At 41.4% G+C, this 17,090-nt stretch overlaps 1 protein-coding gene across 1 annotated transcript in view; it reads right to left on the reverse strand.

The window, feature by feature from the left end:
* LOC131747038 (phosphatidylcholine transfer protein) overlaps window positions 1-5,462 on the reverse strand; it is a 28,061-nt gene extending 22,599 nt beyond the window's left edge. Inside the window, exon 1 of the mRNA XM_067021493.1 lies at window positions 5,240-5,462. Coding sequence (XP_066877594.1) covers window positions 5,240-5,380 — 141 coding nt within the window. The 5' untranslated portion in view covers window positions 5,381-5,462. The remainder of the gene's footprint in view (window positions 1-5,239) is intronic.
* Window positions 5,463-17,090: the final 11,628 nt, after the last annotated feature.

The following is a 17,090-nucleotide window of genomic DNA, read 5'->3' on the forward strand; positions in this document are numbered from 1 at the left end:
ACTCCATAAATTTACTAAAACTCAGTGAACTGTACACTTAAAATGAGTAAATTTTGTGGTACTTAAGTGATACCTCAAAAGAGCTATTAAAATAAAAATAAAAGGTTATGAAACCCACCCAAGGTCACACAACTAATGAACTTGAAGTTCATTAGTTGCAACAGAACCTGGACTTGAAGCCAGCGATATGACCGCAGAGTTCAAAGTCTATGATCCTGCCTCAAATAGTCACTGACCTCTCCCAACATGTCCTTAGATAAATTAATAAGCCCTCAGGGTGCATATAGCATTAGGGTGACCATATAATTTATCATTCCAACCAGAACACTTTTGAGTGACAGAGGCGTTATAAAATGTTTCACCAGGACAAGTGTAAACCAAGCCTGTGGTGGGTATATCGGGACATAGATCACCCTTGCTATATCTCACAACCAAACACCATTCAATTTACAAGGTGCTTCAAAATGTATCTTCTCATTGGATCCCTGTACAAATTTGGCAGGACAGGAATTATCTCCAGCTTGTAGACTGGGAAGCAGAGACTCAGCTAGGGTCTTAGGTTCATAAATCTTAAAGTGACAGAGCAATTAGGTATCAAAACTATACGTTAAGGGCTTCCCTGGGGGCACAGTGGTTGAGAGTCCGCCTGCTAATGCAGGGGACACGGGTTCGTGCCCCGGTCCGGGAGGATCCTACATGCCGCAGAGCGGCTGGGCCCGTGAGTCATGGCCGCTGAGCCTGCACATCTGGAGCCTGTCCTCCGCAACGCGAGAGGCCACAACAGTGAGAGGCCTGCGTACCGCAAAAAAAAAAAAAAAAAAAGAACTATACGTTAGACCAGGGTTGCTAAATCTGTCATGCTGGCTATTTTTCACAGTCTACAAGCTAAAAATGTTTTTTACATTTTTAAGTGGTTATATAAGTCAATACATAATTACCTCCATTTTGCCTCTTAGCCTGTAAAGCCTAAAATATTTTCTATTTGGCTCTTTACATAAAAAAATTCACAGTCCCTGCTTTAGACCAGTGCCACCACCACTTCTAAAACATACACCCCAGGAAAACTCTGAATTACTAGAGTTGTATTGCAATTCCACACGCAAGAGAGAAATCTTTGTGTCATAAGCCCCAAATATACTATATTGTATTTTGAATCACATGGCAGTTTACCATCTAAGCTCAGACCACCCTTCAAAGCAAATCTGCCAATCTTGAGCACATCATACAGAAGAAACACCAAAAAATCTTAAATAAATCATATTCAAACTCAGAAAACCAAAGAGAAAAAGAAAATCTTGAAAGATGCTCTAGCAGGAGGGATGGGGCAGCACTTTACCTACAGAGGAATACAGATGAGAATTACAACAGACATCTGCTGAGAATCCACCCTGCAAAAAGAGGGTGGAGTGAAATACATAATATTTTGAAAGAAATACATTACTGACTAGAATTCTATATCCAATGAAACTGTCCTTCAAGAGTGAAGAAGAAATAAAAACTTTTTCAGACAAATAAAAACTGAGGGAGTACATCAGTAGCAGACCTCCTCTGGAAGGAATGTTAAAAGAAGCTTTTCAGGCAGAAGAAAAATGGTATAGGTCAGGTGCTCAGATCTACGCAGCAAAAAAAAAGTGCCGGTTTTATTGTCTTAAAGCTTCTGGAAGGCATGAACTTTGTCTTATTCACCAGGCATCACCAGGGCTTAGCAAAATGCAGGCACACAATAGGTCCTGAAAGACTGCTTGAATGGGTCATGAACCGATATTTTGGAGGTTTCTTCTCACTAGGACATATTCAAACAGCCCAAAGGCGGACGTGGAGCACAAAGTTCGATTTATACCTGCAGATGGAAGTGGGGGATCCTACTCAGCCCTCCCCCTTCGTTCCCCCAAATCTAAGTCTTGGGACCAGCATCTTCATACTGCCTCATACCACACCCTCATCCTGAGAGACAAGCGAGGAGAGGGCGAACTGAGGCTCTGACATGTCCATCCAGTTGTATGCTCAGGAAAGATGAAATAGAACAGAGACAGAGACAGACAGGCAGAGACAGAGAGAGAGAGAGAGACAGAGAGTGAGTTAGCCTCGATCAGCAGCAGGAAGTAGAAGGAGGCAACACATGGTGCTCGGCCTTAAGACACGGTGGCCCAACCCATGAGTAAATATGGCTCTGTAAGTGTCCTGGGTGCAACAATTGTTCCATCCATCACACTGGTACCTACTCCTCCCTTAAGAGAGAGGCAGAAGAGTCCTATCATCCGCAAGTAAAGACGCCCGTGATGCAAATTGGATTACGATCCCACCTGAGTGGAAGCTTCTCATCCATCGAGGGAAATCTGTTCTCATGGCAGTTAAATCTCTGCTCCCCTCCAAAAGGCCAAACTTTCTCTCAGTCCAGCCTGGCGAACCACAGAGTTTTCCCAGTAAATCCAGGCTCTCGGTATTTTAGAAGGTCAACAATATAGGAAAGAACAGTCCCTAGGAAAGTACTGTCTGCCCCTCACCAAACTCATTGATTAGAAGACCTATGAGAGGACAAAGGCAGTCCCTTCTTACAGTGCCAGACACTTGGTTTAAAAACATAAGAAGTCAAGCGCTCAGCCAGATCTTTTCAGTCCAACACTTTCTTGGTCCAAATCAATGATGTGAGCCTCTGCACGCCAGTTTCACACCACCTATTGGCAGTTCGCGATGTCTACTGGCCTGGTAACCAGCCTAAAGCTCCAGTGAGATCTGACTGCAGGTCCCTGGGAAAGCTTTTGTAAGTAACCCACGGCCTTTCTCTCCAGGGGAACTTCTCAACACTGTTCAGGGGACCACATTCACTCCCATGTGACCACTAATTGAAAAATCAGGGAGAGTGAGTGTTAAAATGGGCATTGCTTCTGTCCACTCTTCTTTCTCTCCCTTACCTTTCAGTTCCCACTGCTTCTCATGTCTAGGGCCCTCTCCTGCCTCTCAGTGTCAGAACTCCCTTAAGCACCATGCCAGATGCTCCCCATATATCAGTGGTTCTCAAAGTATGGTCTGTGGACCAGGAGTTTCAGCATCACTTGGCAACTGGTTTAAAAGAAAGAAAGAGAGAGAAGAAAGAAGAAAGAAAGAAAAAAGAAAGAGAGGAAGGAAGGAAGGAAGGGAGGAAAGGAAGGAAAGGAAGGAAGAAAGAGGAAGGGCTTGTACCCAACACAACAGGGCCTCTCGACATTTAATACAGATGGAGATCAAGGTGGCCCTGCATCCTAGCTATTGAGGCTCAAGGGCACACCTCTGGGAATCGTACAGCTTCCAACTTATGGAAGTTCTCTGGAAAGACTTGCAGCTTACGTCAATGTACCATGACTGCCCTCACACCCAGAACGGGTGGAAATAAGACTTACGGTTGGTAGGGATAGGAACTATTCTGAATCTCACGCACATCCTGAATCTCACGCACATCCTCCCCACAGGAGGGAGATGGGACCTGCTACATAACAATACACAATGGAAACAATACATAATACAATGCCAGTCACTCTGTCTCAGCTCAGGCAGTGGATGCTGTGCGATAAAAGGCACAAAATCAAAAGAGCACAAGCCCTTGGGGGCAGGTGAGGGGAGCAGTCAGGGTTGACTGGAGGACAGGAGGGGTATGGACAAGTCATGGGAGGTAAAGCCGGAAATTGAGTTGGGATCAGCCTAGTACCACATGCATAGCCCACCTGGCAGCACTTGCCCTCTTTCAGAGTCAGTGTAGGAGCATATTTACAGCACAGGTCTGGAGCTAGATAGCTGAGTTCCAATCCCAGTTTGAGTCTTGAGCAATCAACTTAACCTTTCCACATATCCATTACCAAATTGGTAAAAAGGTGATAGTCATAGTACCTTACATATACATACATAGTAACTTACAACATGGGGTTGATGTGAAGATTAAGTCAATGCCTGCAAAGCCCTTAAACAGTGCCTGGAGCCTACGAAAGCATGCAATGTGTTAGCTATTACTGTAGGTATTATTAATTCTGCAATTGACAGGGCCACTGGAAGGAGATTGATAAGATCACAACCTCTCCTTCAGGTGCTTGATTGGACTGTAGTGTGTAGGATCGAAGGGTGATAAGATCACAACCTCTCCTTCAGGTGCTTGACTGGACTGTAGTGTGTAGGATCGAAGGGATCAGAGAGGTGGAAGGCCAAGAAGCTAGGTTGGAGGTCACTGCAATTCTAGGTAAGAGGTGCCACTCAGAGTAGCAAAGGCAACGGAAAGAAAGGGAAGGGAAATGGACCAGACATCAGATACATCTGAGCAGTGAAATGACGACACTTGGCAAATGACTGAGCATGGCTGGTGTGGAAAATGAAATGGTCAGAAGATAAAAGGATGTTGTCTGAAAACATGTCCATTTTTGCACCAAGGTAACTGCTGAAATGACACTAAGAAATTAATTCTGCCTGCTCTTTACTGAGCTTCCTGTTCATCCTGTTGTACCCAGTGACCCTGGTACTCACAGACATTCAGAGCTCCTCCCTTCTCGAACACTCTAATCCTCTGATCCTCTGCCAGGAAACCTCAACTTCATTTACCTTGTCTAAAGGTGACTTTTATGCCACTTGCCATGCAGCTACCCGCACACAGAGCAACTGATGACTGGCCATGATTCCACCTGGTTCCAAAGGCCTCCAGGCAGGCCCTCAACTCCATTCCTCCTACCCTTTCAATCTTTCTCCCGGGAAGCTTCAGACAAGTTATTAAGTCCAATTTACAAGGAAGCGGGGAGCATCCAAACAAACCAAGTCAGTAAAATGACTAGAGATGACAGTAAGTCCCTTCTCAGCAACACTCCTCTCCCCACACATATCACCCTGCACATCCACTCTCTGAAAAGTCCAATCTTTTTTCTACCTGCATTCAATCCTAAAATACTTCCCACCACACAAACACCACTGGCATCCATCCGGGAGCGGGGCTCCACGTCCCTTGCAGGCAAGTGCATGGAGCTAAGAATCAGCAGACCCACCTTTTAACTCTTGTAAACAAACGACTTGCCCTGTCGGGCCTCAGACCTGAGCCTAAATTCTGATGACCTCCCCACTCCCGGCGACCAGCAGGGGGCAAAGTCAGCGGCAGGCACCCCCAGAGCTAGCTCTCTGTGCTCCAGAAGACCCGCGAGGTCCGCACTTCCGGCTACAGCCCCGCAGTCCCCGCGGGCGGGGGAACCCCGTATGCTGTCGCCCCGTGGTCCTCCAGCGGGCCTACAGCTACCTGGTCCAGCAGCCGATAGATGCTGATACCAAAGGTCTCCACCAGCAGCTCCCAGTCTGCCCCGGAAAGTGCGGGCTGCTGAAGCTCAGCGCAGGCTTCCCGAAACTGCTCCTCAGAAAAGCCGCCGGCCACAAGGTCCATCCTTCCGCAGCAGCGGCTTCTCAGCCTGCAGGGGAGGCCAAGGACGCGCTAGGTTCGTGTTCGGGGGCGGGGCGAGAGGGTGGCCCAGCGTGACTGGCAGGGAACCGAAAAGTGATTGGGAGAAGGCGGGACTTGGGAGTAGGAGGCTAAGGGAAGGCGGGGCCCGTGAGGGGCAGGCCTAGAGAAGGTTTCCGCAGAGCGAGAGCTGCGGAAGGACGGGAAAGAAAGAAAACTAGAGAAACTTTGGACTTGATCTGGGGAAAGCTGGAGAGGGCAGGAAATGGGGAGGCTTCTAGACAGACGGGAAAAGGAAGACACTGATGTCATCTCAGAAGCATCTCTTCCCCAACACCATACCCACCAAACCTGCTTGGCTGTCTCTCCTTTACCTTCTCCGAAGAAGGCTAGGGAAGGTCTCTGAGTGGTCCAGTAGACATGGAGGTAAGATGGACAGAGCAGAAATGCTTGAAATTCTTAGGGGTCAGATGCTAGAACAATATTACATTCGTTCTGTTATGAACTTTAAAACATTTTTCTGAGACGAGGTCCATGGGATTCCCCAGAAGGCCAAAGGGTCCATCTCACAAAAAGGGTTAAGAAACCTAATACATAATGGTATTTTGCCCCCTGGATGGTGGAAGATGATCTAAAAAGGTATCATGGTGTCCAACCAAGATTTCTGCTGGTTGCATAATTTTGATCTTTTGCAACTCAAAGACCTTTTTGTTCCCTCAAGTCCCTTTGATGTTGCTATATTTCTTACCACCAGGCTGCATTTTGGTTTGGATAAAGTAGACAGTTTAAACATCAGTCAGTGTAACAGTACATGGGTGCCAGTAAACTCTGGCAACCCATGTTTCCTCATCTGTAAAATGGGGTAAAATTGTGCAACCAGTTAGAATTGAGGAGGTTACTACATAAAATAAACATAGAACGTGTTTGCACAGTGCCTATCAAAGTGAATGGTCATTAAAATGTCCACTTGTTTTACATTTATATATTGAAATGTTTCTCCTTCTATACTTGAAAGAAAGCCTTGAAGTTGCTGGCAAACTCTGCATTTATGCCAGTTTGCAAGGAGAAAATGATTAGACTTGGCAGCGTAGATAAATTACTGCTGTATTCAGTTCAAGGCTGGTTCTGTTCTGTTTTATGAGGATGGTAGGAGGGATGGGGTAGTTCCCTACACTAAATGCACAAGAGGTTAGAGACTCTTAAGTTTGGTCCTCTTTATAAAAAAATATTTAAACTAAAGTTTAATTGCTTAAAAAAAGGAATTTCTTCAAAAAACATTGACTATGAAGTATTTTCATATATCATCAAAGAATTCCATTTTAAAGGTGGGCTTTGATGAGGCTGCAGCTTTATCACTTTATAGAAACTGATTAATGAAGGCAAGCATGAGAGTATAAATGGCATTATGAAAGATATAAAGCGGGAAGTTTAAATTGTGTTTATTACATGTGTTTAAACGTGTGCCTATCTACTAAACTCAGAAGGTAAATGTATATACGTTTGGGTATGTTGATATTTACAACCCTGATTATTTTATTAGAGCTAATGAAGGAAAGAGTAATATTAGGAAATAATTTTTATTTTGTGGCAAAAATCTGGAAAAGGGTTGGAAGGGGGTCCAGAAAGATCTGTTCTCCTTTAGGACTTGTCTATTATAATAGGCCAGCCTCTTTCCTTTGTGAAAAACACTCTTTAGAGGAACTTCCAGCAACATGGCAGGTGAGGAATAATATATTTGGGGCTTCCTAAAATCCCAACAGACAAACGTTCTAAGGGCTGGGGTTGGGGTTCTAGTACTCACACGTGGACTAAAGATGTGCTGCTGGGCCATAGCTGGTGCGAAGCTGAACCAGGGACTTCTTTATGGACCCTGGATCCCCGAAGAGCTGCCCCTTCCATTCCAATGAAACCAGAAAATCCCCAGACTGTAGACCATGGAACCTCAAGGAACCTCATGCTTTTCCTGAAGACTTAGGTAGAAAAAAACAAAAAGGCAACTGGAAGAAACCACACCCCAAGCCTATGCCAGAGATGGAATTTTAATTTACATTACCTGCAACTGAATGGGAGCCACAAGGAGATAAATTAACACAAAGGACCATTGAAACACCTGGGACCCTGCCAGAATCAAAACCAGTGACACTTTCACAGCTAGGACACGTGTAATTATCCAAGAGAAAACAACACCCACAAGAAGGTGCATGTACAAAAAGTGAGTTACAAAGACATGAGGGAACAACTCTCCATGTCAGAGAGCTAGCAGATGTGCAAACAGGACCATCAGAACAAAAGAACCACAGATAACAGACCAATATGAGAGTAATTATTCAACATGTATTTGTGATAATGTAAGAGGTAAAAGAAGGTCTAGAAAATAGAACACTAAGAAAAAGATAAATGAATGTGAAAAAGAAGCAAAAAAAGCAAACCACCTTTTACAAATAAAAACTATTAACAGTCACTACAATTAGAAATGTAAAAGAGGAGGTAAAGTAGTTGTCCTACCACACTTCAAGAGGGAAATAAGAAGGTGACTATGAGGAAATTCTCCAGAAAGCAACACAGAGATATAAAGAAATGGAAAACATGAAAGATTAACTAAGAGACATGAAGGACACATTGGAAAGGTAAAACATTTATGACTAGAGTTTCACAAGAAGAGAACAGAGAGGTTAAGAGGTGAGGTGGATGGGTGGGGAGATAGATAGATAAATTGACATATGGAAACAAAGAGAAACTAAAATTCTAAACAGCAAAAAACATAAACAGGGGAGGACAAAGTCAGAGTTTTCTTTAGAAGGTGGGTAAGAGATATTGATTAATTGTCTTCTGTGCATGTTAAAATTTAATGGAATAAATTCTCAAAATGCAACAATAAGAAAGCAAGCAAACAAATAAAAATGGGCAAAAGATTTAAACAGACATTTCACCAAGAATATATACTGATGGCAAATAAGAACATGAAAAGATAGGCAAATAAGAACATGAAAAGATACTCAACATCATTTATCATCAGGATAATAAATTAAAATCACATATGAGATATAAATATGCACCTTTTAGAGAGCTGAAATTAAAAAGATTGACCAAAGTAAGTGTTGGCAAGGATGTGGAAGAAATAGAGCTCTCCTGCATTGCTGATGGGAATGGAAATGGGACAGACAGTGTGGAAAACTGACAATTTCTTTAAAAGTTAAACATACACAGGAGGGGGAAGGGTAAGCTGGGACAAAGTGAGAGAGTAGCATTGACATATATACACTACCAAATGTAAAATAAATAGCTAGTGGGAAGCAGCCGCATAGCACAGGGAGATCAGCTTGGTGCTTTGTGATCACCTAGAGGGGTGGGATAGGGAGGGTGGGAGGGAGACGCAAGAGGGAGGAGCTATTGGGATATATGTATACATATAGCTGATTCACTTTGTTGTACAGCAGAAACTAACACAACATTGTAAAACAATTATACTCCAATAAAGATATTAAAAAAAATACACCTACCATACAATCTAGCCATTCCATTCCTAGGTATTTACCCAAGAGAAAAAAAAAATAGCATTGTTCATATAGACACAAATGTTCATAGCATCTTAATTTGTAATAGCCAAAAACTGGAAACAGCTCAAATGACCTTCAGTGGGTGAACTGATAAAACAAATTGTGATATATCCATTGTGATATATCCACCATCCAAGCACTACTCAGCAATACACTTTTAAACGATTAACATATGTGTATATGAACTTGTGTGCATATGTATGTGATATATATTGTATATATATATACAATGTAAGTTATGCAATTTTGTATAAATCATTCAATTCAGGAATGAAGTAGCATGATACCTGCAATTTATATTCAAATTGGTCAGTTAAAAATTGTGTAATCTATATAGAAATGCAAAAGTGACAAAATATAAACAACTGATAAATTTAGGTAAGGGTAGCAATATTTTCTATTCCTTCAAATTTTCTTCATATTTGAAATTATTCAAAATAGAAATTTTGAGAAAACCCAGCTATATGTGTTTATATGAGACATAACTAAAATATAATTACACAGAAAATGTAGAGGTAAATGTATGCAAAATATACACAAGTAAGCCTTAAACAAAAGAAAGCTGATGTGGCTGTAAAAATATCATCAAGGGCTTCCCTGGTGGCGCAGTGGTTGAGAATCCGCCTGCAGATGCAGGAGACACGGGTTCGTGCTCTGGTCCGGGAAGATCCCACATGCCGTGGAGCAACTAAGCCCGTGAGCCATGGCCGCTAGGCCTGCGCGTCCGGAGCCTGTGCTCCGCAATGGGAGAGGCCACAACAGTGAGAGGCCCGCATACCGCAAAAAAAAAAAAAAAAAAAAAAAAAAAAAAAAAAAAAAAAAAATCATCAAAACAGACTTTAAGGCAAGAAAAAAATTAGTAGAAAGAAGTTCATGAGTTAAAGGAAAAAGGACACAACTCTTCAGGAGTTCTGAATGCCTAAATTTATATTCATTTCACAACATAGTCTCAAATACATAAGGCAAAAGATGTTACCTGTGCGGTCTTCCCTCAGTATTTGGGGGGATTGATCCCAGGACCCCTGAGGATACCAAAATCCGCAGATACTCACATCCCTTATATGAATTGGTATATTTGTATATAACCTATGCACCTCCTCACATATACTTTAAATAATCTCTAGATTACTTATAATACCTAATACAATGTAAATGCTACATAAAGAGTTGCCTGTGTATAGCATTTTCAAGCTTTGCTTTTTGGAAGTTTCTGGAATTTTTTTTTAATGTTTTCAATTTGTGGTTGGTTAAATCAAGGAAACCCATGGATGTGAAGGACTCACCGTACAAGGAAAAATCATCAAATTTACAATCATAGTGGACGATTTTAAGGCTCTTTTCTAGGAAATGGATTGATCAAGTAGACAAAAAAATTGGTAAAGATATGAAAGATTTGAGCATATAATTCATATGTCTGATATAAAGGGCACTTATAGAACCCAATTACAAACTCGCATAAAACATTTATTAAAATTGATGATTCCATAAGCCACAAAGGATGTTTTCAACCAACAGGAAAGAATCTATATCATTCTCTGATGACAATGTAAAAGATAAAAGACAGGAATAAAAAGGAAACAAAAATAGCCAATCCCTGCCCCCCCCATATATTTGAAAACAAAACAAAACAAATACACACTTACTCTAGGAACTTAGCCACCAATTAATTCACTGCATCAAATTCCTTTCTGCTTGAAATACCTAGAGTGTTTTTTTCTGCACTTACTCTTGACTGATTGTTGTCTACATTAAAAAGCAAGAACTCCTGTTCAGCTACATACTATAAATAAATTAAAATCCAACACATAGATTTGTAGAAGACACTTGTTACTCACAAAGCCAGCCAAGGATCCATATTGATGATATACACAGAACTAAGAATCAGTGAGAAAAACCCAGATAACGAAATTGAAAATATGAACAGTGAGAAAACCCAAATAGTATAAGAACACATGAAAAGTTGCTTAACTTCCAGAGTAACTGGAGAAGTGCAAGATAAATTACATCATTTCATTTACGTTAAATTGGCAAAAACTTAAAAATTAGGTGTTGGTGAATATAGAGGGAAATGATAGCTCTAACAAAGTATTCTGGTTAAAATTTAAATGATAGTTTGAAAAACAACTTGAAAAGACCTATTAAATTTGAGGATACACGTACTTTCTGGCCCAGCAGTTCCACATCTATTAGTACACCTGAGACAACTGCTAATATTGCATAAGGATGCACATTGTTTTAGTGGCAAAAATTTTGTTTGATAAAACATAATCTACCAACCAGAAAATAAATAAGTATCAATAAATTGTGGTTTATTCATTGTATAGCTTCTGAAATTAAAAAATAATCTACTTACAAATTATGGATAAATCTTGAAAACACTGATGAATGAAGACAGCAAGTTGTAGAAGGACGTACAGAGTAAGATACTTTATAGTGTTTACGGACAATACATATGCCCTAAAAACTGTGAATGTGAATGGGAAGAATTCTCATTAACTTCAACAGTAACTATAACATTTTATTTCTTTAAAAAAGTATGAGGCAAATAAGGCACAATAGTAATGTATACACTGGGTGGTGGGTTCATGAATGTTATTCTCTACACTTTACTGTATATTTGAAATTTGTGTAATTTAAACAAATAAAGGAAATGATTCTAATAAAGGTATAATACTATAATTGCCATTAACAATAGCAGAAGAAAAACACCATTCTGAGATACTATGAAAAATGAATGAATAATGAATGTTCACAAATGCCTAACTTTGCACAGGGAACAAAGTTAGGCATTACCTATTGTGATTGATCAGTGTTTTGGGTTTTGTTTTTAATTAGGGGATTAAAAGAATATCTGTTCTTATTCACTAGTAAAAGCTACTAGTCCCCAAGTAACTGAAAAATGAATGAAATATATGGTATCATGGATAAAACATCTGTGTAAAGATCAGAACTTCTCACTTTCTGTAGAGATAGGTTTCACAGTACAGAACTAATTTGATTTGTGGATTCCCAAGATAGAATCAAGGTCACAAAAACTAGCTTTGCAATAAAAAATCTGGGTTCTGGTCTTTAAGAACCTGGCAGATCACTTCAATTTTCAAACCTGTTTACTTAACAGCGATATAAATATAATAATACAAATGAAAGCTCTCTGTAAAGTGAAAATAAAACCCTTTTGAAATGTATTATCTCAGTGGTTAACTCTAAATTCTACTGCTGAGCTGATGTTAATCTGTTTCAAGGGCCATCCAAATAATTTAGTTCTAGTCTACTCAACTTGTACTGTTGAATGTCTGCCTCTATTAAAATGCTCAAGAGCTTTATCTTGCTAGGGCAATGGAGAAGAAAAAGAGGGTGATGAAGCTGTTACCAGGCCCCAAAACTTATAAAATATTAACTTGTAAGTTGGTTCATAATAGATTTAGTCTACTGAGTACTCTTTATAACAGAAACTATGCTAAGGGTTTTCATTTAATATTTACAATACCAGTTTTGAAATCAGTTCTATTATACTCTCCAGATTTTACATGAAGAAACTGAAGTTTAGAGAAGTGAAGTAACTTGTCCACAGTCACATGGGTAGGTCAAAGGCAAAGCTGGGGTTTGGATCTAGTTTTGTTGAATTCTAGAACCTATTTCTCATGTCTGGATCACCCATTACTGATACAGGATCTATAGACATGAAGCAGTGAACATAACTTCTAACCCAATTAGATCTGTAAACAAGGTTTTCATTCCTAAAAGACTTTAATGAACCATTATAGCCATAAAACTATAAAATTTAATACTTAAAAAGGATTTAGATATCACCCATAGTTTATTCTTCTTTTAACTTATTTATGTACTCATTTGATAGGTATTTATTGAATATTGATCAATATTTATCAAACAAGTGACTATATAAATAGGTAAAAGAATAAATTAAAGACAATATCTATATTCTCCTTAAGTATGAAATTTTATGCTTCCATGGCTATATCAGCTATTGTAGAAAAGATATACGAGATGCAAATTCTTATCTTTAGCTTGCAGTCCACATGAACACAATTAATTAGAGAAAGTATTTTATGTATGTCATGTATTATCTAGTCCACCACTTTTACAGCTGAGAGAATTGAGGTACAAAGAGGTAATACCTTGAATAATAATTTGGTTATCCATTTAGTCAAATCATGTTGTCCAGACCCATGAAGACCAAGTGTCCCTAGTGTATTTTGCCTGTTAATAGAAATATAATAAGACATACAAATTAGGTGTTAGAAAAGATGAGTTTATAGTTTTTCCTGTTAAAACATGCGTTGTGTGAACTTTATTAAATGAAAATAATAATTCACAAAACTAGGTTTGTTTGACTCCTGGAAGGGATCAGAGAATAAAATCATCAACCACCTTCCTTCCAGTAAGGGGATTCCAGAGACTAGCTGAAAGTATTGTATTACGAAGTCCCTTCCGTTGCCCTGACAAATCACCACAGGGGATCCAAGTTCAGCACTAGGATGTTTCAGACCACGTCTAGGGTTTCAGCTGGGTTGTGATCTCCAGACTGCAGGGCTGCACTTTCATATGAATCAGCATAAACATAGGTTCCTCTCTTAGACTGGAGCACTCAAGTTTGGATCCAAAGCCTGACTGGGATTGTAGACTATGCTCTTCATAACTTCAGGCAACTTAATTTAGGCCATTTCCACCTAGTAAAGGTCTCACTCAGGTCCTCTCTATGCACTGTCTCACTAGGGTTGTGTGTCCATGAGGGTAGATCAGATTTTGTTTGGAAGTTTAAAAACCTTACAATGATACTCCTCTCTTTCCTTCAAACCCCACATATGATTTGTAAACAGCTTTTGCTATTTCTACTTCCCACATAGCTTGGATTTTTCCACTGCTTTCCATCTGTACTACCCACGTAGCCAAAGCCCCATGACTGTTCCCCTGATTGCTCAGTGACCTTCTGATGGTCTCCCTGATGGAGTCCACTCCCAACACAGAGACACACAGAGTGCTGTATTAAAATGCTGAGTCATCCTGTCACCCCACTCCTTACAACCATTCATTGGCTTAGGGGTGCGTTAAATAACATTCAAACTTCTTCCCCTAGCCTACAGAGTCCTCCACCATCTGATTGGCCCTTCCTGCATCTTCATCCCCATTTTCCCCACCCTCCCCTCACTCACTAGACTCCAGCCTGCTGTTCCTTAGTTTCTGGGTTGTGCCACGTATGTCCTTACCTCAGAAACATGGTCCTCACTCTTTTCTCTGCCTCAGCAGCTTTCCCCACACCCTTCACTCATTCTCATCCTTTGGGTATCAGCCTGAATCGTCCTTCCATAGACTCTTCCCCTCAGCCTCTTTTATTTGCTATCTCAGCCATTTGCTTTTTTCTTGTATAAAATTTACTGCTACTTGTGACTGAACTTGCACCCCAGTGGGGGCAGTAGGAAAACTAAAAAGTAAACAAGTAAGTGCTCTTTGATTTCCAACAATGATCTTGATCTATAATTAGCTGAGCATCTGTCTTCTCCATTAGAGCGTAAGCCCAACAGCAGAGACCTGTCCATCTCTCTCACCACTGTTTTCCCCAGTTATGAACATGTAATAACATGTAAATATCTGTTGAGTGAATTAATATAAGAATTCTGTTGATCCTTATATATATATTCATATATATATGAATTATATACGAATTGTATACTAAGTTCTTTTGTCAGTTCCATTAGATTTTAAGTTGTTCTCAGTTTTCTACATAGACAATCATATTGTCAGGAGTGGGGAAGATAATTGCATCATAGCTTATTCAATAGCTATATCAATTCTTTTCCTTTCCCATGTTATTATATGAGCTGAAATGTCTGAGGAGATATCTCTGGCTCCATTGTGGGAAATAGGGTAAACTAGCAGGTTGAGCTCCAGGCCCCCAGTCTTGCAAGAGGGAAGAGATATGGGAACATATGTATATGTATAACTGATTCACTTTGTTGTAAAGCAGAAACTAACACACCATTGTAAAGCAATTATACTCCAATAAAGATGTTTAAAAAAAAAAAAAAAAAGGTTGGTTTTCTAATTGCTCTACAGAAGAGTTTATGAGGGGAAAAGTGTTCTACTCCCCAAAAGAAACTTGAGAATCACTGGGCCAGAACTTCTGAAACAATGTAAACAGTGGTATCCCAGTCATCCTTGTCTTTTTAAAAATGATCATTTATTGACCATTTAATATGAGCCAGGTAGTATGCTAACTAGTTAAAATACGTTTTCTCACTACAAACCCTATGAATTGTATATCAATATTTCCATTTAACAAATAGCTTTAAAAAGACTAAGTGAAATGTCCATAGATGCAAAGAAAGTAAATATTACAGTCAGGATCCAAATCTTTCTAATTCTAGCCACTTCTCACAACTACTGAGGTAAATAAGGCCATATATGTGGAGATTTTAAAATACTTTTTCCCCTTTGGTAATTTGAAGGTAGACAAATTGTACTATCTAAAAAATAGCCACAACAATATCTCTTATCCCACATAACCTCCTATGATGTGACTGTGATGCTCATACCACCAAAAGGTAGTGTCTGTGTCCCCTCATTTTGAATCAGGGTGAGCTTCTTCCCACACTCAGAAGTGATATTCTGTGACTTCCAAGACCAGGTCATAGACGATAATACTGCTTCCTGTTTATCTAGATGATAATACTGCTTCCTGTTTCCCTAGGAAGTCTATCTCAATTCCTAGATGCCATGAAATGAGGAAGACCAAGCAGCCTTGGAGGTGATCCAAGGCCCCTGGCTCACAGCCCTGGCTGAGTTTATAACTGGCAGTTAGCACCAGCTTGCCAGCCATGTAAGCAAGTCATCTTTAAAGTAGATCCTGGGGAAGGGGCTTCAAGATGGCGGAGGAGTAAGACGTGGAGATCACCTTCCTCCCCACAAATACATCAGAAATACATCTACATGTGGAACAACTCCTACAGAACACCTACTGAACGCTGGCAGAAGACCTCAGACCTCCCAAAAGGCAAGAAACTCCCCATGTACCTGTGTAGGGCTAAAGAAAAAAGAATAAATAGAGACAAAAGAATAGGGACGGGACCTGCACCAGTAGGAGGGAGCTGTGAAGGAGGAAAGGTTTCTACACACTAGAAGCCCCTTCGCGGGCGGAAACTGCGGGTGGCCGAGGGGGGAAGCTTCGGAGCCACAGAGGAGAGCGCAGCAACAGGGGTGCAGAGGGCAAAGCGGAGAGATTCCCGCACAGAAGATCAGTGCCGATCAGCACTCACCAGCCCGAGAGGCTTGTCTGCTCACCCACCAGGGCGGGCGGGGGCTGGGAGCTGAGGCTCGGGCTTCGGAGGTCGGATCCCAGGGAGAGGACTGGGGTTGGCTGCGTGAACACAGCCTGAAGGGGTTAGTGCACCACGGCTAGCTGGGAGGGAGTCCGAGAAAAGGTCTGGAGCTGCCGAAGAGGCAAGAGACTTTTTCTTGCCTCTTTGTTTCCTGATGCCCGAGGAGAGGGGATTAAGAGCGCCACTTAAAGGAGCTCCAGAGATGGGCGCGAGCCGCGGCTGTCAGTGCGGACCCCAGAGATGGGCATGAGATGCTAAGGCTGCTGCTGCCACCACCAGGAAGCCTGTGTGCGAGCACAGGTCACTCTCCACACCGCCCCTTCCAGCAGCCTGTGTGGCCTGCCACTGCCAGGGTCCCGGGATCCAGGTACAACTTCCCGGGGAGAACACATGGCATGCCTCAGGCTGGTGCAACGTCACGCCGGCCTCTGCCGCCGCAGGCTCAACCCGCGTCTGTACCCCTCCTTCCCCGCGGCCTGAGTGAGCCAGAGCCCTGAGTCTGCTGCTCCTTTAACCCCGTCCTGTCTAAGCGAAGAACAGACGCCCTCAGGTGACCTACGCGCAGAGGCGGGGACAAATCCAAAGCTGAACCCCAGGAGCTGTACGAACAAAGAAGGGAAAGGGAAATTTCTCCCAGCAGCCTCAGGAGCAGCGGATTAAAGCTCCACAATCAACTTGATGTACCCTGCATCTGTGGAATACCTGAATAGACAACCAGTCATCCCAAACTGAGAAGGTGGACTTTGGGAGCAACGATATATATTTTTCCCCCTTTTCTCTTTTTGTGAGTGTGTATGTGTATGC

Source organism: Kogia breviceps, chromosome 19 (genome assembly GCF_026419965.1).
Source record: "Kogia breviceps isolate mKogBre1 chromosome 19, mKogBre1 haplotype 1, whole genome shotgun sequence".
NCBI lineage: Eukaryota > Metazoa > Chordata > Mammalia > Artiodactyla > Physeteridae > Kogia > Kogia breviceps.